Below are 23251 nucleotides of genomic sequence, written 5' to 3'. Positions count from 1 at the left end.
GTTTGCTTGTATTCCCCCCCCCCTGAAATCATTGAAAAACACGGAAAAGGGCGTAGGGGTATGAACTCACCGGAGGAGAAATGTGACGATTTCGGATGCTAAACGTTGGTCCTGGGCTTGAAAATGCACGAGGTTCCTAAGTATAATGTAAAGATACACATTTGTATCTAATTAGGACTTAGATTGATTATTTGATAGGGACAATTACTTCTAGTCGCAAAAACACCCCGATACAAGTGTTTGGAGGGACCCGGGTGGCGTTTAAGGACATGTAATGATGCGAGGGACTTAGGAAATGAGTTTACTCCCCAAGAGTAAACTTCTAAATGATGTTTACGGCCTAAACACCCATTTCCCATGAGTTTACGGCCATAAACTCATGGTGGGTGGTTTATGGTGCAAATTGGACTTCAAACACTTAGGGGAATTTTTCTAGGTTTGGATTAAAGTCTTGGAATGAATTTTTAACATCAAAATGACACATTTATGGGAGTTTACGGCCTAGCATGGTCTCCTAGCCATAAACTCTCAAATCCCCATGAATAAGTGTGTTATTGGTTGCAAACAAATCACATGTGATTGCTAAAATTGTTTCAAGGCCTTTCATGAATTTGCTTGATGATTTGAAGGGGTTTTTGGAGTTTACGGCCCATGAGACCCCCCTCATGGCTGTAAACTCTCATAGAGAGGGATTCATTATGTTTTAAAGACAAAAACTTGTTTGTAACACTTCTAAAAATTATTCTAAGGCTTTAGGGGTGTTAAAGTGGCATTTCTAACACCTTTGGAGGAGTTTACACCCCAAAATGAAGGGTTTACGGCCCAAGCACAAGTATTGGCCGCAAACTCTCAATTATCCTTCAAATAATGTGTTTAAGGTCCCCAAACTATTTTTAGATGGCTCTAGAATTTACCACAAGGCTATTGGTTAAGTTTGAAGGCATTTGGACATGTTAAAAGTAGTTTACTATCCATTTTTGAGGGGTTTACAGCCCAAGCATGAACCTTGGCCATAAAATTCTATTTATTCCCCAAAAATTATGTTTAAAGTGTTTCCAAGGCTAAAACAAATATTCTAAAATTCATATCTAAGCCTTATTAGTGTTTTGGAAGGGTTTAAGGTCATAAAAACCCCATATATATGAGTTTACGGCCCAAGCATGTTCCTTGGCCGTAAACTCCTTCAAATCACTCAAAATCCATGTCTAAAATGTTATAAGTCCATTCCATGAAGTCATATAGCCATATCTAAGGTCGGATTGTGGTTTGGAAGGGTTTTAGGGCTTAAAAACCCCTTAACTATGTGTTTACGGCCTAAGCTTCAACCAAGGCCGTAAACTCACATTCAAGGCCTTAAATCATGATTAAATCCCGAATTTGGAAGCCAAATATGCTATACATTAAGGTTAGGAAGGTACCTTAGGGATTTGAGGCCTTAAAATTGAGTTTTGGACCCTTAAACTTTGGATTTAGGAGAGAGGTTAGAGAAAGAGTAGAGAGAGGAAGAAAAAGCTTCAAATGGGTGCTTAAACACGTTTATATAGGTCCTAAAACTTGGACACGGTGGAATTCTACCCGATACCGGCATTAAACGAGGCTTTAGGCCGCACCCGATTAAGTTTCCGTCACCTGACGGGGATGTTTTTAAAACTTATGAAATAAATATTTTGGGCTAATTACATGAGTTCCTAAGGGGGTTGGACACTCATTAGCATCAATTAAACGTATACATTTAATTAACTTTACCCAAAAACGACATCGGAACGTTTCGACATACGACGAGTTATACGGGTAGAATGGGTTTTTCGGCAATAGAAAACTTCGGGTTGTTACAGATTCGCTTCATATTGATGCCATAGTCACGAAGCTGACTTCTAATCTAGATTCCTTGTGAAGTACAAGAGGCAACATCTATGTAATCGGCTTCAGCAGTTGATAGGGAGACACAAGTTTGCTTTTTAGATTTCCAACTTATTTGCCAACAAGAAATTAACATCCTACCGTTGTGCTTTTTCGATCCAAATTTTAAACTCCGATCAGCATCTGAAAATGATTGCACAAAGAAACCTGAACTTGAAGAGTACCATATTCTAAGCAAGGATGTTTGTCTGAGATACCTGAATATTTTCTTAACAACAATCATGTGGGGTTTGCGAGGATTCGCTTGAAACCTGGCACAATAGAAAACTGAAAACATGATGTCTGGACGACAAGTGGTTAGATACATTAATGAACCTATAATTTGACGATAGAGTGTTATATCAGCAGCCGCTTTATCCAAATATGGTGTTAGTTTCATTCCGAATGCCTTTGGAACCTTCACCGTCGAATCTCCCATAATTCCAAACTTAGAAAGTAAGGTCTTCGTGTAAGCCTCCTGGTTGATAAAAATTCCCTTCTGACTCTGTCTTATGTTCAAACCAAGAAAAAATTTAATCGGACCCATAGAGCTCATCTCAAATGTAGTTTCCATCAATTTTAAGAACTCAACAATTAAGGGATTAGTTGATCTGAAGATGATGTCATCAACATAAATGTAGACGATCATCCAGTGGTCACCATCTTGTGAAAAAAGGTTGAGTCGACCGATCCTTGTTTAAATTTAGGCTGTTTTAAAAAGCGAGTAAGAGTCTTGTACCAGGCTTGTAGAGTTTGCTTTAGACCATAAAAAACTTTTTCCAGAACGTAACAATGATTGGTATATATTCCGTTAAGAAAACCTAGTGGTTGTTCCACATACACTGTTTCTTCCAATTCTCCGTTCTGAAAGTCACACTTAACGTCCATCTGGTATACTTCAAAGTTCTTGTGTGCAACATATGCCAAGAAGATGCGAACCGATTATAGTCTTGCAACTGGAGTGAAGGTTTATTCATAATCTATACCTTCTTCTTGGCAATACCCCTTAACAACTGTCACACCTTGTTTCGTATCACATCACCCTCTTTGTCCAGCTTGTTATGAAATACCCATTTTAGACAAACAACAAATGCATCCTTTTGAGTAGGAATCAATCTCCAAACCTTGTTTCGTTCGAACTTATTGAGCTTCTCCTACATTGCTTGCACCTAATTAGAATGATTAAGAGAAATTTAAACATTTTTAGGTTAAATTTTGGAGATAAACGAAGTGAAGATGCAATACTTTACTTTAGAGAATAGAACAGTCTGCTTCGCTTTTTGTTGTGCTCTCGTAAGAACCCCTGAAGACGATTCTCCTATTACTTGTGTTTTGGATGATCTTTGGTCCATTTGGTCAAAGGAGGGTAATTTGGATCATAGGTTGGATCCAGTTCAGGGTTTGCATCCTCAAACTTTGACTGCACATCCGAATCATCATTCGTATTTTCATTCTCCCCTCGAATGATGTATGTTCTTCTTCACTTGGAGTTGAACCCTCCCCCTGGAGTGGTGGTTCTTGAGTAACTTGAGGAGTCGAATGCTCCCTAAAGAGTTGTACTAGGTGTGGAGGTTGAAGTAGAACCCTCCCCCTGCGGTGTAGGATTCACACCTTTTGATTGGGATGGTATTTCAGAGTTTTCGGAGTGGGGTGCTCGTGTTCTACATCTTTCGCAACATCATCAATGATTTTATTCATTTCTTCTTCCTTGTTGTTTGTTGGTTTGGATTCCAAGGAGATTCCCTTTTCTGTCTTGTCGAAGTTCATGAACTCTTCATAAAGGCTAGAAAAAGGAATTGTCCTTGGATTTTTCATGGGAAAGATTTCCTCTGATTGTGAGTTGACCTTTTGATACTTCATAAGATAAGTGTTATCAAAGGTGACATAGTAGGTATCTTCAATTCTTTTTGGTCTTTTGTTTAAAATCAGATATGCCTTCAACATTAATGAATACTCCACGAAAATACCTTCGTCAGCTTTCGTATCAAATTTGTTCCTTTGTTGCTTAGAGTTAAAGATGAAGCACCTGTAAAAAAATACATGGAAAAACTTAACATTAGGTTTTCTATTATTAAGAATTTCATAAGGGGTAATGGAAAATATTTTATTTAGCAAAGATCGATTTTGCGTTAAACAAACTGTGCCGATTGCTTCTGCCTACAAGTAGAATGGTAGATTCGCAAATGATAACATGGTTCTCACAGCTTCACACAAAGATTAGTTTCGTATTTTAACAGCCCCATTTTGTTGAAGAGTATAAGGAGATAAAAATATGTGAGTAACTCCTTTTGTAGTCAGAAATTCTTCAAACGATTGGTTTTTGAATTCCAAACCGTTGTCATTGCAAATGTTATGAACCAGATGTCGCAATTGTATCTCAATCTACTTTATAAAATCCTTATGCTTGGGAGTGGCTTCATATTTCTGCTTAAGAAAATACACCCACGTAAATCTATATAAACCATCAAAAATTACAAGTATATATCTGTTACTACCAATGCTTTCAGTTGTAGAAGGACCACAAAGGTCTATATGCAAGAGATTTAAATGGTTCTATGACTTTCATATTCACAAAATATTTGGATGACTCTTCCTGCTCTGTGTGACAACCGTCAAAATTCAAGTCAGTTCTAGATTTGATAAACTTAGTTGCACATGTAGACATGACACATACTAGACTTAGTAACTAGATGCTAAGTTATAACCTAATAGAAACTTGGAAACAATTAGAAACAATGGATAGTGTACTTAGATTTCACATTGATATGTGAAGTCTACAACCACTTAAATTTAGTGACTATCCATATTAGAGTCGCTCTTTGAACCGAACACCTTTTCATGAATCATATACACACATCATGCATTTGACCTGGTAGTAAAAAATTAGGTCTGAGTCTTGTCGGAACTTAAGTCAAAGTTGAAAACTAAGACTACTATACTTGATTCTTCAATTTCATGTGAATCTCGAAACTATTACATAGAATGCGAATAAACCAATAAAATAAGTTACAAACATTATTTATAACTATAAAAGAGTTATAATACCATAAGATAATTTGAAGTCTCAAAGATTCTAATTATTTTGATATCCAAAGATTTACAAACTCTCCAAAACCCTTAAATGCTCTAAACACCTAAATTTATAAAATTTAACCTAAATAAAAAAAATTATATGAAAATAATTATGAACCTAATAATATTATCTTATAATAATTAAAATTATGAAAATATGATGAAGAAAATAAAAGTTTGGGTCATTAACATTTAAGCTTATTTTAAGAAATAAAAATTAAGAGTTTGTAAAAAAATGTTGATTTAATGTGCATATTTTGTAAAAATTTGAAACTTTATAGAATTTTGAAGGGTTAAAAAAAAGTCCTCTCTCATCCCTTAAAATCTCCCCCCTCTCCCCAAGAAAGTCTCTTCCCAAGGCACTTTATTATTTGTTCTTCTTTCCCACACTCTTCTCTCATCTCTCTCATTTCACTCTCACACACACCACCACATTTTCTTTCACCCTCACCCTAAGTCATAGAAATTTCTAGCAAAATGAACCCACGAATACTCCTCGAACTTGAAATCTTCCTCATATTGTAGTCTTCTTGAAGGTAGAATCGATATCTACTTCACTTTTCTTTCAATTTTTGTTATTTTTCTTACACCTTCTTCTTCTTCTACTCCATTCTATTGTAAAATCATGAACACTTGCACCTACTCGTGGTTTTGATGATGATGGTGGTAGGATTTCATCCAAAATCAACATACATGTTGCAGATGGAGAAATCCAAGGACCAAAACCTAAGTCAAAATCTACATAATGCACTTTTTTACAAGTTTTGGGTGAAATCACCACATGCACCCTATTTTTTCTATCAAAAGCAATTTTTAAATATTTCAAACTCATGAATGGTCTTCAAACATACATGTATGTAATGATCTTCAAGCTTAGATGCTCGATGATCAAAGTTTGTTGTTAAGAAGCTTTCAAATAGGTTTATAAAGGATTTATTCTGAAATAAATATGTAAAATAACATGAGGTCTATAAATCGTAGGCAAATTCTTGGAAGACCCCTATGCTAAATAATGACTTCGCAATAAGTTTCATCCATTTTTGTTACTGTTTAGTGTGATTTTGAATTTTCTTTTTGTTTAGCCCCAATAAATCCTAAAACCAATTTAGAAAATGTGAAAAGGGTATCTAATAATTTTCGTAGCTCCTAACCTATTTGTAAAAATCAGAAAAATATTTTCAGAATTTTTCATAACGCATTCTTATTTTCCCCCGATTTTTGTATTTATAATAGACTAAAAATAGGAAAAATAGTTCTACTCATCTAAATTTCATGAAAATTTACCAGAACACCTTTTAATATATTAGAACTCTAAATAAAAATTTGGATGATTTTTCTATTCAGTATGCTATTTTTCTTTTATTTTCTAAGATTAAACACACTTAAATGCACAAAATCAGATTCCAGTAGATAAAAACCACCTTTGGGATATTCCCAAATTATCTACACTATAAATGAAGTTTACAAAAATTATGGTAATTTACTTTAACTGTTTATTAATTATTCTCCAATTAATGATTATTTTCAGAGGATAAAACAAAGAAAACTAACAAGACTAATTGAAAAATATCTTTTATATTTTTCACAGCTTCTATATGTGTAATGACAGTGTGACAAAATCTTTGGGCAATTTAGAAATTGTTTTCTATTTAATTCAATTTTTATTAGAATAAATACACAAAAATAATAAAATTCGGTTAAACACTTTAGAAATCCATTTTTATATTTTTCCTAGCTTAAGTATATCTAATGCCAATATTATAAAAAGTCTGGGAATTTTTATCATTTGGATTCTATTTTGCACGAATATATATTGTTATGAAGGCATGAAAATTTGGAAAAGTAGTTAATCACATCAAAAATTCATGGGAAATTTTCTGGAAGACCTCTTCTGTGTTTAGAATTAAAATGCAAAGTTTGAGAATATTTGGAAACTGTTTGATAATATTTTGGATTTTTAGGAGCTTAAAACACCTTTAAATTGGTCGAATACCCTCAATTAATATTACAAAAATCTGAAAATTAATATCCAAAATTGTCTTTATCACATGAGTTAAAAATTTTCACCATTTAATAAAATGTTTGTAACTTATCAATATTAAATTTTGACACAATATTGGAATAATTCTATTGTAGTAGTAAGTATACTAGTGTTAGATTTCGATTAGAGACTCACTAGCGAATACCATTATTGTAGGACTCAATAGTGGTACAAGTGAAACGTAGTTCAAGGTACCATTTGCATCATCTCAATGTATTGTGAGTATTCACCACTCCCCTATTTTCGGATTTTAAATGTTTTGGGGTGGAAAATCATGTCCTATACTATTTATGTTCGTTGTGTTTATTTGACTCGTATAAAGTTGGTTGCTATATTTTGCATATTGTGAGTATTCACGACTTCCCCTATTTTTGGTTTTAACGTTTTGGGGTGGAAAGGCATGTCCAAAAACTATTTATGTTCATTGTATTTCTTTGACTCTTATAAATTTGGTTGCTATATTTTGGATATTGTGAGTATTCACGAATTCCCCTATTTTTGGTTTTTATGTTTTGGGGTGGAAAAACATGTCCGAAAAACTATTTATTGTTCTTTGTATTTAAATTGATTCGTATCAAACTTCATTGCTATATATTTCTATATTTCTCTATGTATGTCTATGCAACACGAAACATGAGTCCTTATCGTCTTAAGTCCATTCTCTTACACTTTAATCCAACCATTAACTCTTTGAGCCAATGCTCATTATGGATAGCGCTATTAGGAATTGACAACTCCTCACTCGCCCAATTGTTTGAGTGCATGAAACCATATTAATCTATGGAACGATAAGCATAGATCTTGATAGGGCATCAGTCATAGGCTTGGTTAGGAAATCATTATTTGCTAATACACATACAAACTCATTCCTTATTATAACAATAAACTTTGTATCTCATTATAACAACAAAGTTTTGTTACTAAATACTTATTTAGTTGTTTTAGCAATGAACTTGGTTGCTCCTTATAGTAACAATCTAGTTTGCTCCTTGTAGCAACGAACTTGATTGCTCATTATATCAATGAAACTTGTTTACTCATATTAGTAACAAACTTTATTTCCCATGAGAATATGAACGTTGCATCTCATTTGGGAAACATACTTTATCTCTCATGATGATAACAAACTTTGTTTACGCAAACTTATTTACTCATTTTTCAATATATTTCTATTTATGGAAACTTTTTTACCCGCTTTAGCAACGAACTTCTATTCATGAAAACTTATTTACTTATTTTAGAAAACAACATTTTTTTATATAAACTGTTATCAATATTTTGATTATCATGATTTCAAATTATATTATGTTATAAACATGTGAGTACTCACTAACTATTTTTTATAATTGACGCTCATTTTACATGCTATTTCAGGAATCCTCTAGTAAGAGGCACGTAGAGACACTTCACTTTTAGGAGCATTCACATGTGTTGTATTTCAATTCACATTGTAATTTCTTTTAAAAGTTGTTCAAACCCATTTTAAATTTATAATGATTTTTAATACTATGGTTGGTGTTGTCTTTTAACTTTTTCTATGAAACACTTTGTATTGCCACACCTAGTGTTTCTGCTTTAGCAGGGTATGACAGAAATGGTTTTAGAGCTGAAGACTAGAGAGAATACCAGTTTTCCTTTAGAGAACCACAGCTATAGCCAAAAATTTTCAAAACATTTTTAAAATACCGAACATAATACTAGTATAACTAATTCGAGTACACATTATTGGCCTTTAATTAAGTATAGCCTGACCAACTATGCTTAATTAAGGAAAGTTAATGCGATGCTTGAAACGGATATAGTAGAATTATGTTCAAAATGATTTTCAACTTGAATTTTTGAAAAACAAAATTTTTCGGTGTGCGTACAAGTATTACATAATATAGGCATTCATCTAGATACACTTAGAAACTAAGTGCACTTTTATAACAATGCCTTTATTTAGAAATACTCTTATCCCTTATCAAGTTATAGGTTAACCAATTAGGTTATATCACTAGCCACTCTAGGAGCAATGTACTTAGTACTGAGAATGGGTATCTCTCGGTAGCTATTGACTTTAGATGGAAGGTTAGTAGCTAGATATACACTAGTAATAATCTTAAGTTGAAACCTATACCAATTCTACCTTAAAACCCTTTCATCGTCTTCGTACTAAACTTATAAATATGAAAAGCGTTCTGATACCGACACGGATGAGAATTGGAGCATCGTGTAAGGAGGTAGATGAGTTGCCACTAGTAATCACTTGGATAACATTGGCGAGCATGCCCGATTCGACTCACGAGGAGACTTGGAGGTTTAACCCATATGTGAGGCCTTATTTCTACGCTGCGATTTAGCATTAGGTTGTTTCCACCTTGAGCTTAACACTTAACATACGATTCCCTTTGACCTCTATAAAAGGCTGCGAAACTACATTGACACCATAAAATGTGTTACAAACAATTTATCTTGTCCTTTATTTCAGGTAAAAAGCCATCGATACATGCCTTATACTCGCATTAGTATTAGGTAAGACTAGTTACACAAATCCATGTTGGGTTCAATATGTGTTGCGTCTTGGGCTCGTTTCTTAGCCTAGTTTTGTATCTAGATTGGGCTTGTCATTCCGTGATTTAATATTTAGGGTTTCGGTATTTATAGATGCTTGCATGCATCTTGGTACATAGCTGTTAAGTCGATCATTCATAATGTTTTTGTTTCTATCGATTGTAACCCTAAAAGCCTCTACAGCGGAAGTTCTACATCGAGCTCTGCTGAGGCGTGAATATATTGAATCATTCAGCTCATTATTGGTTCATTCTTTTGTGTGTTATTTTGTTTGCATGATTCTGATAAACCTCTGTAAGATCTAATCGATCAAAGAGTATTTTCATCTCATCAATTGGTATCAGAGCAGGAGGCTATGTAATTCATACACATATCTTCTGCCAAAGAAGTGATTAGGGTTCATTCCGCATTCATTGATATTTATGAGCCGTCACTCCTTAATTGACTATCTCATTAATTATTAATCTTGCCCTAATATTACGTATTACAAAGTCTGATCTTATAATAGGTTAAACGATCAAGCATGGACGATTCTCAATCCAATCCCATCAACATCTCTAACAACATCGGATCAACAACCAAGATCCCAATCCTCTACGTTCAAGACTATGAAGTGTGGACACACCATTTTGAAGATTACATTATTGGATCGGAAGATAATGGGTATCTTATATGGGAAGCAATCACAGTTGGCCCATTCGCTCATTCAAGCACTTCAAGAATCATTAAAACTCAGAAGGTGTACAATGATCTCCTAAAAGATGTGAAGGACGTCGCTCAGGACGAAAAGGAAAAGTTTCAATGCAACATTAAAGCATTGAGACTGATTCGATTCGCCCTTCAATCTGAGACGTTTCGATTGGTAAGTTCATGTAGTACAACAAAGGAAATCTGGGATCGACTGCGAGAACTGTATTCCACAGATGAAGATCTGGAGCACTCGATTCAGACCCTACTTCTCTCAGAATTTGGAGAGTTCAAGCAGAAGCCAGAGGAAGCTGTTACACTAACATTCGATCGGTTCAATCATCTTCTTAGTAAGATGATCAAACATGATATAGAAAGAAAGCTCATCGAGCAGAAGGTTACTTTCTTAAATGGCTTACGACCCGAATGGAGGGCGGTTGTGTCGACAGTTAAAGCACATGAGCAATTTAAGTCATATTCGTTGGCAAAACTTGTGGGGATTCTGAAATCCCACGAAAAGACTGTGTTGCAAGAGAAAAGTGTGGTCTCAAACTTTGGGTCCTTGGCCCTTCTGTCAAAGGGTAAGAGCGCAGCAGCAGAAGAAGAAGATCTGGATCTGGGAGACTACGATCTGACATCTGAGGACTATGCCATGATGGTGTCAAATCCCAGGAGGTTCATCAAGAAGAAGTTTCCTAGCAACAAGAACCGAAATTGTCAAGGAAGCTACAGCTCTGAGAAAGCAAAAGAGGAGCCGAAGGTTGAAGAACCAAAGAAAGAAGCGAAGGGTGAAGCTGATTCTGGTGTCAACTGTTTTTACTGTGGAGGGAAAAATCACTACGCAAAAGATTGCGTGTTAAAGAAAATGGCAGAGAAGGGTGATGAGAAGGATGAAGAAGCGAGTCTCCTGAAAAGACTGGAGGAGATTAAAAGGAAGAAAGCTGGTACTAATCCCTTCATGAATGCTTTAATTGTGCAGGGTTCGGTAGATGATGATGAGTTCGGTGGCGTACAGGTATGGTCGACCGACTCAGAAGATGATGAAGTGAGAAAGCCTACTCATGGAAAGGATTATGTGGCTAAGAGTAGTGAAGCTAGTGGAAGATGCTTGATGGTGACATATGTATCCCAGATGAGGAGATATAATACTGATGGTGGAAACGAAGTGACTAAGGAGCGAGAGGATGTGTGCTTTACAGCGAAGCCTCTCAGTGTGCAGATCAATGAACTTGATGAACTGATCAAGAAGGTACAATCTATTTTTGTTTTGTTTAAAATCCCACAAACATCGTATGAAAAAGAACTAAACAACTTGAATTCAAGAATTTCAAATCTAGATAGTTGTTTAACTCAAACACGTGTCACGAATTCTAATCTAACTGACCAAATGAGTAGGGTGTCATCCAAGAGTGAGGAACGGAGAATGCGGATTAAGCAGAAGGAGTTGGAGCTGGTTAGGTCTAGGGATGGAAATATCTATTTGCAAAGAGACAATCTTAAATTGTTAAAACAGAGAAACGTTTTTTGTTTGATTGCAAAAAGACTTTATACTAACATTACAAAACTGCATTTGAACTGTGAATAGGCCAGAAAGTACATTGCATGATTTTACCCTTTCTTGAGGTAAAGGAGGATGAAATTGATGCCGAAGCATACAACTGTGAAAGTGTTGTATCTTCAGATGATGTAAGTCCCACTTATATGTTTGGTCTGGACAAAATTGAATCATTTATTAAGTCCAAAGACCATAAGAACATGCTCAAAGACCTCTTGGATGAAAATGACAAGTTGAAACTCAGAGCCAAAACCATACAAAAATTTGACTCATTGAGTACCAAATTAAGTTCAGAAAATAAAATTGATGTTGAAAATGCGTCTGAACTTAATGAGGACGATGGCATGAGTGCAATCTCTGTAGAGGATGAGGTTGACTGTTCAGAGTTTACTAAGAGCGAACCTGAAAACCACAAAAATTTGATTTCTAAAAATTCTGTGGAATTTGCTCGTTTATCCAAAAGTAAGTCCCCAGTTCTTAAAGAAAAGCCGTTGTTTACCAAAAGGTCATAACAACTCCCAATCAAGTTTATAAGGTCACAGGAATAACTAAACATCAGACAACCAAACTCACTGCGCTGTTGAATGAAGATAATGCAGATAGTTCTGATAAGTATTTCTGGTCAGCACTGATAGACAATGCAGATGAAACAGTTGGTTTGTCGGAGCGAACATCATGGAAGGCCAAAGGTAGATACGTGGAAGAAACACTAAATAAACCTACCAACTATGACGTACCCAGTTCCTGTGGAACAAAAGAGGTTCCAGTAGAATGTGTCTCCTCAACAAGCGAAACCTCTTCCATGAAAGGTGAACCTGTTGTTCAGAAGCCGTAATAGAAGGCAAATATTCACAAACAACCGAAACAGGTGAACAATCAAAAGCACCAGAGGAATCTGAGATACAAGAAAAATCTCTCAGAGCGAAATCAATTTTGGCTCTCCCAAAATCCTCACTACACTCACTTTAATAGAAACTCCAAGCCAAAAGGAGAAGAGAATAAAGATAAAAGGAGCTTCGGTCGGTTTGATCAAAAGAACCAAAATAAGACTTTTAGGCAACAGAAAGTACAAGACCGAATGAATAGGTTCGGTCTTGATAGCAACAACATCCAAAAATCCAGTTTCGGTCCAGAAACTCACAACAACCGAAAAGATAGTTTCGGTCCATCAGCAAATAGCAACTGAAGGTTCAGCTTCGGTCCCTCAAATGATCAAAACCAAAAGGATCATTTCAAACCAGAAGTCAGGAAAGATTCTCATTCTAAATTCTATTCCTCTAATTCTTCTCGTTGTCATTCCTCTTCTAATCATAATTCGTGTCCTACACCAAGCTCACAATTGACGAAGGACTTGAAAGGAAAAAGTAAGATTTCCTCAGCAAATGAAGAAAGAAAGCAAGCTAAAGTGCAAACTACTGAACCTAAATTCAAAACACTTGAAACTAACTCTATTAAAATCAAAGTGTTTACTATTAAGAGGAAAGATAAAACAACCTTAATAAAACGAACTTATCTTGTTGATGCTTCTCTTGCTATTCCTGTTTCTGTGAAAGGCTCACAAGGACCCAAGAAACTTTGGGTTCCTAAATCTGCTTAATTTTTGCAGGTTATAAGTGACGAGCAATTTGATGAAGAATGGTACATAGACAGTGGCTGCTCGCATCACATGACAGGAAGAAAGGAAGAACTAAGGGAGTTTCGGTCCCTTCAAAACGGTGGTAACGTCAAGTTTGGTAACAACTTTTATGTAACGATCAAGGGTTATGGGATGATAACCAATGGGGATTTTACAATCAGGAAGGTGGCTTATGTAGAGGGATTGCAGCATAACCTCATCAGTGTGTCTCAACTGGTCGGAGGTACAGGTCTCAAAGTTTCGTTCGATTACGAAGGTTCAAAAATATTAGAGAAGAAGACGAACAAAGTGATTCTCAAGTCAGAACGAAAAGGTGAAATGTTCCCTCTGAATCTCAACCCAATCAAAGGAAAACCATCCATATGTCTATTGTCTAAAGCTCATTCAGACGAAAGCTGGTTGTGGCACCGAAGGCTCTCGCACCTCAACTTCAAAGACATCAACAAGCTAGTCATCGGTGATCATGTTTGGGGTCTTCCACTGCTCAAGTTCGATTGAGAACATTTATGTGCTACTTGTGAAATGGGGAAACAAAGTCGCCAAAGTCACCTAACAATCATAAATACAAAAGTTGTTGAACCGCTTGAGTTGCTTCACATCGACTTATGTGGTCCATCATCAATTGAGAGCATTGGCGGTAACAAATACATTCTTGTTATTGTTGATGACTTCTCAAGGTTTACTTGGGTGTTCTTTCTAAAACTTAAATCCGAGGCAACTCCCAAGCTGAAGATCTTTATCAAGCAGGTTGAAGTGCAACTGAGAAAAGTCGTTCGAAACATCAGGAGCGACAATGGACTAGAATTCAAAAACAAAGAATTAGAAGATTTCTTAGCAGAAAAAGGCACGAGTCACAACTTATCATCCCCCTATACTCCTCAACAAAATGGAATTGTTGAAAGGCGAAGCCGATCCCTGTGTGAGGCAGCCCGAACCATGCTGAGTTTTGCCTCTCTTCCTCTATATTTCTGGGCAGACGCCATTGCTGCAGCTTGCTACACTCAAAACAGGTCTTATCTCAATAAGCGTTTCTCTCTCACCCCCTATGAGATTCTTAATAACAGAAAACCGAATGTCAAGTTCTTCCATGTGTTCGGCTCGAGGTGCTTCATCTTCAACTCCAAAGATCATCGCAACAAATTTGATGTCAAAGCTGATGAAGGCATCTTTCTGGGATACTCTCTTACTTCAAAGGCATACAGGGTTCTGAATAAGCATTCTAAACATATTGAAGAAACCTATTATGTGACGTTTGATGATAATTATGTCAAGAAGTTGAAGTCTACCGAAAGGACAATTGGAGAGATTTTCTCTCAAACCGGTCAGGTCACAACATCAATCGCCAATCTTTTTGACCAGTTCATGGATTTATTTGATGAACCTGAGAAGGCAATTCATTATGAAGCTGGAGCTGCAGACAACAAAGTAGATCACCTTAAGAAGATTGTTCAAGATGCAGCCAAACGAATGACAAAAGAAGAACCTGTTAGAAACGAACCTCCTCAAAGCAATACTTCAGTTGTGGGGGAGAATCAAGTCTCTTCAGATCAAGATGACTCACAAATCCAGGGGGAGAATCCAATCTTTGACACACCCGAAAGTCCGGCACGAACCGAAAGCCCAGTTACACCCAAAAGTCTGGCAACACCCAAAACCCAATTATACCCAAAAGTCCGGCACGACACGAAAGCCCGGCTACACCCGAAATTCCTGTAGCAACTGACAGTCCAGAAGAAACAGAAAGTCCTATAACACCCGAAGGTCCGGCACATCCTGCAAGCCGAATAGAAGAAGGATTTTTTGGGTCACATTGTTAGAACAATGTTCTATCAGGATCGTATGATTCTAAGCAAAATATAAATAAGAACGTAATGAAGAACACAAGTATTGCACTGAATATGTCGAATGATTAATGCAAAGATACCCCAAAAGAGCTCGGTAAGGAACTTCAATCTGTAGAGGTATATTAGGGTTACAAGAATCAACGTAATCGACTATTCTATGTTATACGCATACATGCATGCATATATTTATACTAAAACCCTAACAACTTATCTAGATAAAAGGAAACTATTCTAGATAAATACGGATGGACAAGCCCAATTTGATTACAAAACAAAAGGCCCAAGACGCAACACTAAAATACTTAACAATCTCCCCCTTTGCGTCCTTCGAGCAGAAACTTCATTCCCTTTTCACAACAGCGGGCTTTTTCACGGTTTCAAATATCCTCGGTATAATGGCCAAAATGTGATGTCTAAACGATATGTACCACCGAAGCATATCTGTGATGTTCTTTTTATTTGCTGCTGAGTTCTGCTTGCATCGATGAATGATATTGATTATATGCTCCAGACAGTCTGTTGAAAACAGATGCTTGTCAACCAAAGCAAACAGAAACTTGTTCTTTTCACCCTTCATGAACATGATAGTCAAATTTGTTGAATCAATCTGCCGCAACTTCATCTTATTCACATCACCGGGCTTAGACGTTGGCTTGACAGACGGTTTCTTGTTAATCACCTTTGCTATCTCCTGATCCATAGTGGCAAGCTCATGGACATAGGAGGCCAACATTCTATTTAGATGTTTCAGAATTGGCTCATACTCCCTTTGATTTGAGAGCAGAATGTTGTATAGCAGAATCCAATCATGTGGATTAAGGTTAGGAAGATCTACCAGAGAAATAAAATATTCCGTGTTTGCTGTACCATGGTTGATCTTGAAGTTTACATTCACAAACCTCCCAGCAGGTGACGGTTTCAGTACCTTGAGTTTTGTAATTTTCCGTGCACTCCAAGTCAAGTACTATGGTTGACCATTCTTCAAATAGAAATCTACTAACTCTCTGTCAACCTTCAGATTAGGATGAGGAACCTCAGCAGTGACATCGAAGCAATGAAAGGTAAATGCTTTTCTTGTGATTGGCATGTCAAACTGCGAGTCCTTTGAATTATCACAATCAAACGAAGCAATCGGTTCCAACCAGTACATAGAAGGAAACTCAATCGCCTGATTGATGAGTGTATCTCTGTCCCATTCTGGAAACAGAGTCTTCTTGCATTGCAAGACATCCTCCTCTTCCTTATTCTTTCTCTCTTTTTCTTCTGCCTCTTGTGCCACCTTCATTGTTTCATCAAGCTCTTTGTCCCTCTTCTTTCTTTTAAGGGCTTCAGTGATAGTCTCTTCAGTATTAGTATCACTATCAGCTTGAGCTTTCTTTCCAGAAACCGAAGCTAAATTATCCTTCAGTTTTGTTTTGTCTGTACTCTCTTCTCCCCCTTGTTTCGGAAGAAAGACCTTCTCCGAGACACCCTTCATCTCACTAAGAATTGTAATTGCAGGAAGGAGTTTGGTCTGGAGATGCTTCCGGATGGTTAAGGTCAAGAAGAGATCATGAGCTTCAAGAAGAGCAGTCAATAGATTTTTCACATCACCAACACAACTTTGATAAACTGCCCTTTGAGTCTTTAACAGAGAGATCTCTTTTTCTGCCTGGGCCAGTTGAACTTTTTGGAGATCAATTGTCGCTTGGTGTTTTATCAGGTCCTCCTTCAATGTACTTTCTGCAGAAAGAGAAGCAAAACGAGAATCCAGAGATTGAAGAAAAGATGTGGATTCTGTTTTGAGATCAGTATGAAGGGTTTCAAATTTTGTAGTTTCATCCTGAAGAGTTTTAGAGAAGGAGTCCACCGAAGCTTGATATTTGGCCGCATTTGTGTCAGCATGAGCTTTAAGAGAATCAAGGAAAATGTGAGTTGTGTGAACAACCTCAGTAACCTCCTTTGTGTCCTTTGAACAAGAAGTGGTTGACTTATCAACTGCTTTTGTTGATTTATCAATAGCATCGGTGTATTGCTTAATGGCAGTCTCCAAGAAGGCTTTTAAAACAACACTGCCATAAGCTTTGCTATCTTCAAGCAGTCGATCCAAGTTTTCATTGATGTCCTGTATATGTTGACTGGTGACAGGAGCATCAACATCATTATCTGTTGGAATCCTGTAAGGACTGTAATACAACGAATCATAATCCTCATCATCTCCACCAAGAGTAGCCCCAGAGGTATAGGATGGGGTTGGGGATTGTGGTGTGTTGATAACAGGAGTATCAATCACAGTAGTAGCCCCTGTATCAGATACATTGACTTCTACTGGGATTTTGGGAATGGTGGTAGTGATGGATTTGGTTATAAGAGGAGTTGAGATAGGTGTAGTTGAGATAGGAACAGAGGTAATGATGGATGAAGTGGGTAGAGAAGTTAGTTTAGTAAGAATGGGTGGTATATCGGTAGGAATAGAAAGTGGAGCTTTCTGTTTTGGTGATGGAGGTGGAGTGGAAATTTTAGTGAGTTTAGGAGATGGTGGAGGAGTTGGAATTTTAGTAGTTTTGTGAGAGGTTGGTGGAGTTGGAATTTGGGTACGTATAGGAGATGGAGGTGGGGTTGGAGATCTTCGAGGTGTGGGCTCTCTGGTGGAAACCTGAGGATTCTCCACTTCTTCTTCTTGGTCTTCAACTGTATCAGGTCCAGGAGAAAAGTTCCCCTTGGGTCTGTTAGCCATCTTCTTTATCTTCTTCGGTTTTGATTGAGAAGAATCTCCTTCACTAGACTTTCGCTTTGAAGATTTTGGCTTACTCTCCTTAGTTTCTTCTTTTTCTTTCTTTACTACCCATTTGCCTCTGTTAGTAGGCTGATCCAAGGCACCCAGTGTGGCTTGTTGTTCTTCATACATAACCCTTGGACCAACAGGAGAGAGTTTACGTTAATCGGCCATCACTTTGCTTTGTGCCGAAGCACACCTGTACATAAATTCTGGAATCAATCCATAGTGGAGAAACTTACGTGGATCGGATATGATGATCTTCTTTTTGTGGAATGAGGCAATAGAGGCAAGAAGAGCATCCTTCATGACAGGTATCTCCAAGGAATCCATGGCCTTCTTTGTAATCATGGTCTAGAAACGACCACAAGAGATCTATGAATGACGGGTCTTTGTGTTTAAACTCTGCACTACTTGGGACCAGATTATAGTGCCATAATTGAGGTTGATCCCGTTGTATAAACCATAAAGAATGGTAAGAAAACCTTTGCTTGTTGTGTCTGAACCACCACATCTTTCCGCCTAACCCTTGATTAGCAATGTCAGCAACCCATTCCATTGCGATGGCAAACACGATTTCTTGACCTTTGCAATCGTTGTAAGCACATATGTGTATCCCATCTCATACATCATCGTGAAGAGTTGTGTTGTAGTATTGAAATCAGGCGAGATGATTGAAGAATCAACTGCAAGCCCTAGAAGTGAACAAAACTTCGCCTTAGAGATCGAGGATTTCTTGTCGTGAATGGTGAAGTAGATGCGATCTTTATTCTTGTCATAAGTCGCCGATGAGTAGAATTGTGATAGCAGCGACATTGGAACCGCTTCAACCTGTGTAACGACCCAAAATTCAAGACCAAAAATTTCTTTTAATAAATCATTACTTAAAGTAAAGTCATCATTCCAAAACATAATGTGAGTATAAGTTTTCAAAACACATGTTCATTATCAGAGTAAACATTCCCAGGCTGTCTAATCTATGGTGTGTGCCATGTGATCACCCCGAGCTCTTCCCTCCGCTACCGGAAGTACCTGAAACCAAAACTGAAAACCGTAAGCACGAAGCTTAGTGAGTTCCCACCCTACCACATACCATGCATAGCCACATACTGCACATACTGGGCCACGCCCCCTATCTTGGGCGTCGCCCGCTACAACGGCCCCGCCGCTCCAGGCCCCGCCTGGCTTCGAGCCCCGATCAGATACATATATGTTTTACTTAGGCCTCGCCTGTCACAGGGCCTCGCCCGTCAACATATAATACCACATAAACATTTCACAACACATAACTAACACATGCAACTGGTTCTGTCCTAAGGCCTCGCCCATGTCCTGCTACTGATGAGTCATGGAACCCCGTCCACGCTACTAATGGTAGTGAGGTACGGGCCTAGCCCACTCTCACTTCGGTTCTAGTTCGGGCCTCGCCCCTATTCTGCTACTAATGAGATATGGAACCCCATCCACACTCTGCTATTGGTGAGATACGGGACCTCGCCCACACTCACCTCCCTACCAGACACATACATGTATCACACAGATAACAAGTATAACTATCATATAAACAATTCCCTGGGCACCCGCCTGCTGTTACTAGACCTCGTCCTGAAAATTATACTAGCATACTATACCTTGGGCTCACCCCCGTGTCTTCTACTCATAACTACATGGGCCGACATTATGGCCTTAGACCCATTCACACAAAGGGAAACTCACCTGCACTGGCTGAACTTGTTGATGATCTTACTAGTAGCTGCCTGACAACTCACAGAACTCCTACTCCCCTTGCTCCCCGAACTACCAATATCAATGCAACATTGAGTCTAACTGACCCCCGAAAGACAACCAAGTCCACCCTGGTCCAAAGTCAAAGTCCTGGTCAAAGTCAACCTTCCAGGTCAACCCTACCCCTCGAGTCACCTTACTGACTCGCTGAGTTCAAAATGATTAGATTCCTTCCATTCGCGACTCGACTCGCCGAGTCAGTCCATGACTCACTGAGTCTACCGATTTCTGAGTCCAGACCTGTCCAACTCACTGAGTCTCCACCCGACTCACTGATTCGAGTCACAACTTGATGGGTTTGGGGTTTCGTGACCTGACTCGCCGAGTCCAAGAATAGACTCGCCGAGTCCAAGGCAATCTTCATACGACTCGCCGAGTTGTTCATCCCACTCGTCGAGTTTCTCTACAACTTCATGCTACTCGCCGAGTCCACTCAAAGGACTCACCGAGTCCCTTCAGTTCTCCTTACATGTAGAGGATTTTTGAGTCATGCATGGACTCCAAACTGTAGATCTACCCTTCCCAAGCCTATTCCACACGTAAAGTTGCAAACTTTACGTGTAGAGAAGGAGATCTAGGCAAAACATGCCAAAAACAAGGGCTTAAGGCAAAAAGACTCCATGATCCACTGAAGGGTTGATACTTTACGGAATTATAGACCAAAACAAGCATGGATCTGAGGTAGCAACCTCAGATCTGGACCCCAAGCTCGAGATTGATTTCAAACATGGCTTAAAAGCCCCAAAACTCATAACCAAGGAAAATATGGAGGAGAGAAACGACTTAATACCTTCAAATGCTCTGAAATGATCCCCAAACTTCGGATCCAAAGCCACTCCTTGATGCTTCAAAGATTCCCGCTTCTTCTTCTTCCTTTAAATCACTCAAAAATGGCCAAAAGCATGAATGAGCACAATGGGGGCTTAGGGTGCGGCGTTCTGGGTGAAAGGGGCAGTAAAGGAACCCTAGGGGAGAGAATGGGACGTTTAAATAGGCTCTAAGTCCCGATTTTAGGGTTTTCCCCGCACAGACCAGACTCGTCGAGTCCCTTTGGCCGACTCGTCGAGTCGGTCACTTATTCCTCGACTCGGATCCCGCTCAGACTCGTCGAGTCCTTCCTTGGACTCGCTGAGTCGACCCTTAAATTAGGGCTTTCCTTTCCTTTCTTGGCCCTTAAAACTTTGGGTGTTACAACTCTCCCCCACTTAAACTAAACTTCATCCTCGAAGTTAACTATACTCTACTGCCGACGATCAGCCTCCAAAGCCCCACCATCCATTCTAGCACCAGCTGCCTAACTTTGCTGGCCTTCCGTTTAATCATTCAGACCAACGCCAATCCTTACAGATAATAACTTCGGATGCATCCTGACCCTGAACATCCTGGAAACACAACTTACTCAACCGACAATCTTTCTGGTAATCTCCGAGTACTGCAACATAGGGGTTCACCCCTTCTTTCCTTGCGCGATTTCCCTGTCTTCCCAAGGAGATGCTCCATAACTATATCCCTTCTGCCGCCGTGAAGACCCTTTCCTCACAAAATCTATTACTCCCGCCACTCCCAGTACGGGTCATCGTTGCCAGTACCCTCTGGGCATTCTTCCTACTATCATTCGGTGTCGAGCACCCCATGATCGACTAACTGAATTCCACCATACTCTGCATCCCCGCACTGCTACTGACTAGAAATCCTGCTATTCTTATCTGGCTTCCGAATGAACTGTGACCATCCTGGTCCCTACCAACCTATCAATATCTGGATTACCGACTCTCACCGATTACTGACCCAGCGACATTTGAAGATACTTCCGCCACCTATACTGCTCAATCTATTCTACCATGCTGGCGCTACAATTTCCTGGGATCCCCGATCCCCTTGCCTAGACGCTAAGATCCTTACCAGGTCCCACCTGTGCTACTAAAACTCATGGGCCTCGCCCACGGGTCTCACCCAACCATACTACTGAGCCACCCTGCTCTCAGGTCTCACCTATACTGCTATTCTCATATGGGCCTCGCCCACGGGTCTCACCCGACTATATCCTAGAGTGGCCTCTTCCAAGGTCTCATCTCTCAATGGCTATACAGGCAACTCCATACCATTCTCATCCATTCCCCACTCCCGATCCCTATCTGAATGCTAGGAGATAAGGGCCTCGCCCCGACTCCACCAATGAAGCTACTACAAAATGCTACGGCTGCCCCGTAGTCTGACAACACCTCCACCATTGACTGCTAGTGAATGCTACGGCCGCCCCGCAGTCTTACATCACTTTCCACCACTGACTGCTAACACGAAAACATCTCCTGCTACTTGACCTCAAGATCTCCATTCCGACTCACACGAGTTCTACATGCAGCCCTTTAACCTGAATCTGAATCACATTACACTTTACACGCACGCACTGATGGGAAGTTTTCAAACTCCCAACCCTGAACTTCTCAATCCGTCAAACGCTGAACTACCTCCTTTCCTTCTCAGAAATCATATACCCGATCTGGATTTGCGTGCCCTTACCCTATACACTCAGAGGATTCTCCCCCACTTCGATCTTGCTCACGCCTCGATGCTCGATGAGAAGAAACCCCAATCCTTGCTACCATAATCAATCCACTGAGGAATCCCAAGCTTACCATAGCTAAGGATCTAACCTGTCCATACTAAAACTTATATGGCTCCGAACTAGCGAGACATACCGAGTCTCTCCAAGGCATGCTATGGATACTGCACTCAAGGTAACCTTCTTCGATACAACCCATCCCTTAATTACTAACCAATAACCAAGGTATGCAAATGGCATATAACTCGATCACAATGAACCCGCTCGAAATAAAATGCTCAACCGCTAATGATGCAGAACCATAAAAATATAATCATGCACAAAATAAAAGAACTGAAAACGGAAGTCGCATACCTGCAATGTCCGGCACTGCTCGCATCTCCAGAGTAGCCATCTAAAAAGCCCTACCTCCAACTGCAGGCGCCTCCGCACGGCCGTCTGTGATCCTCAAAGTTGCAGGGGCAGGTGCCATCACCCAGCCTGCTGAAAGCAAACTGGGGCACTGGGCCTTCTTGTGGCCCCGCTGATTGCAGTGAAAACATATCAAGTCTGATCCCTGAGTGATGGTAGCAGTACAATCTCTGCTAAAATGACCAGTCCGACCGCACCTGAAACAGCCTGACTCACCACCACTACCACTCTTGCACGCGCCCCCGTGCATCCTGCCACACCTACCGCATCGACTGCGGTCCTGATAATCCCTCGATCTCGAATCCGATCCCTTGGGCCTTTTGCCCGAACTCGCGGCTACCTGAACCCATCCGACTTCCTCTTCCAGATCTGCTCCAAATCAATTTCCCTCTCCCTGGCCCGAGAAATCATATCCTCCAGAGTCTTACATCCGGACCTGCTCACGAACTC

The 23251-nt window shown here is 39.2% G+C and overlaps 1 protein-coding gene across 1 annotated transcript; it reads right to left on the bottom strand.

Moving 5' to 3' along the window:
• Positions 1–1879: 1879 nt before the first annotated feature.
• LOC145003089 (secreted RxLR effector protein 161-like) lies at positions 1880–2338 on the bottom strand. Its single transcript, XM_078962238.1, has one exon. It carries the CDS (start codon positions 2336–2338, stop codon positions 1880–1882), a length of 459 nt encoding a protein of 152 aa, XP_078818364.1.
• Positions 2339–23251: the final 20913 nt, after the last annotated feature.

This window comes from Lactuca saligna, chromosome 6, assembly GCF_052625555.1.
Source record: "Lactuca saligna cultivar CGN05327 chromosome 6, ASM5262555v1, whole genome shotgun sequence".
Lineage (NCBI taxonomy): Eukaryota > Viridiplantae > Streptophyta > Magnoliopsida > Asterales > Asteraceae > Lactuca > Lactuca saligna.
The sequence above is the reverse complement of the archived record's forward strand: the minus strand, read 5'-3'. Positions and strand labels throughout refer to the sequence as shown.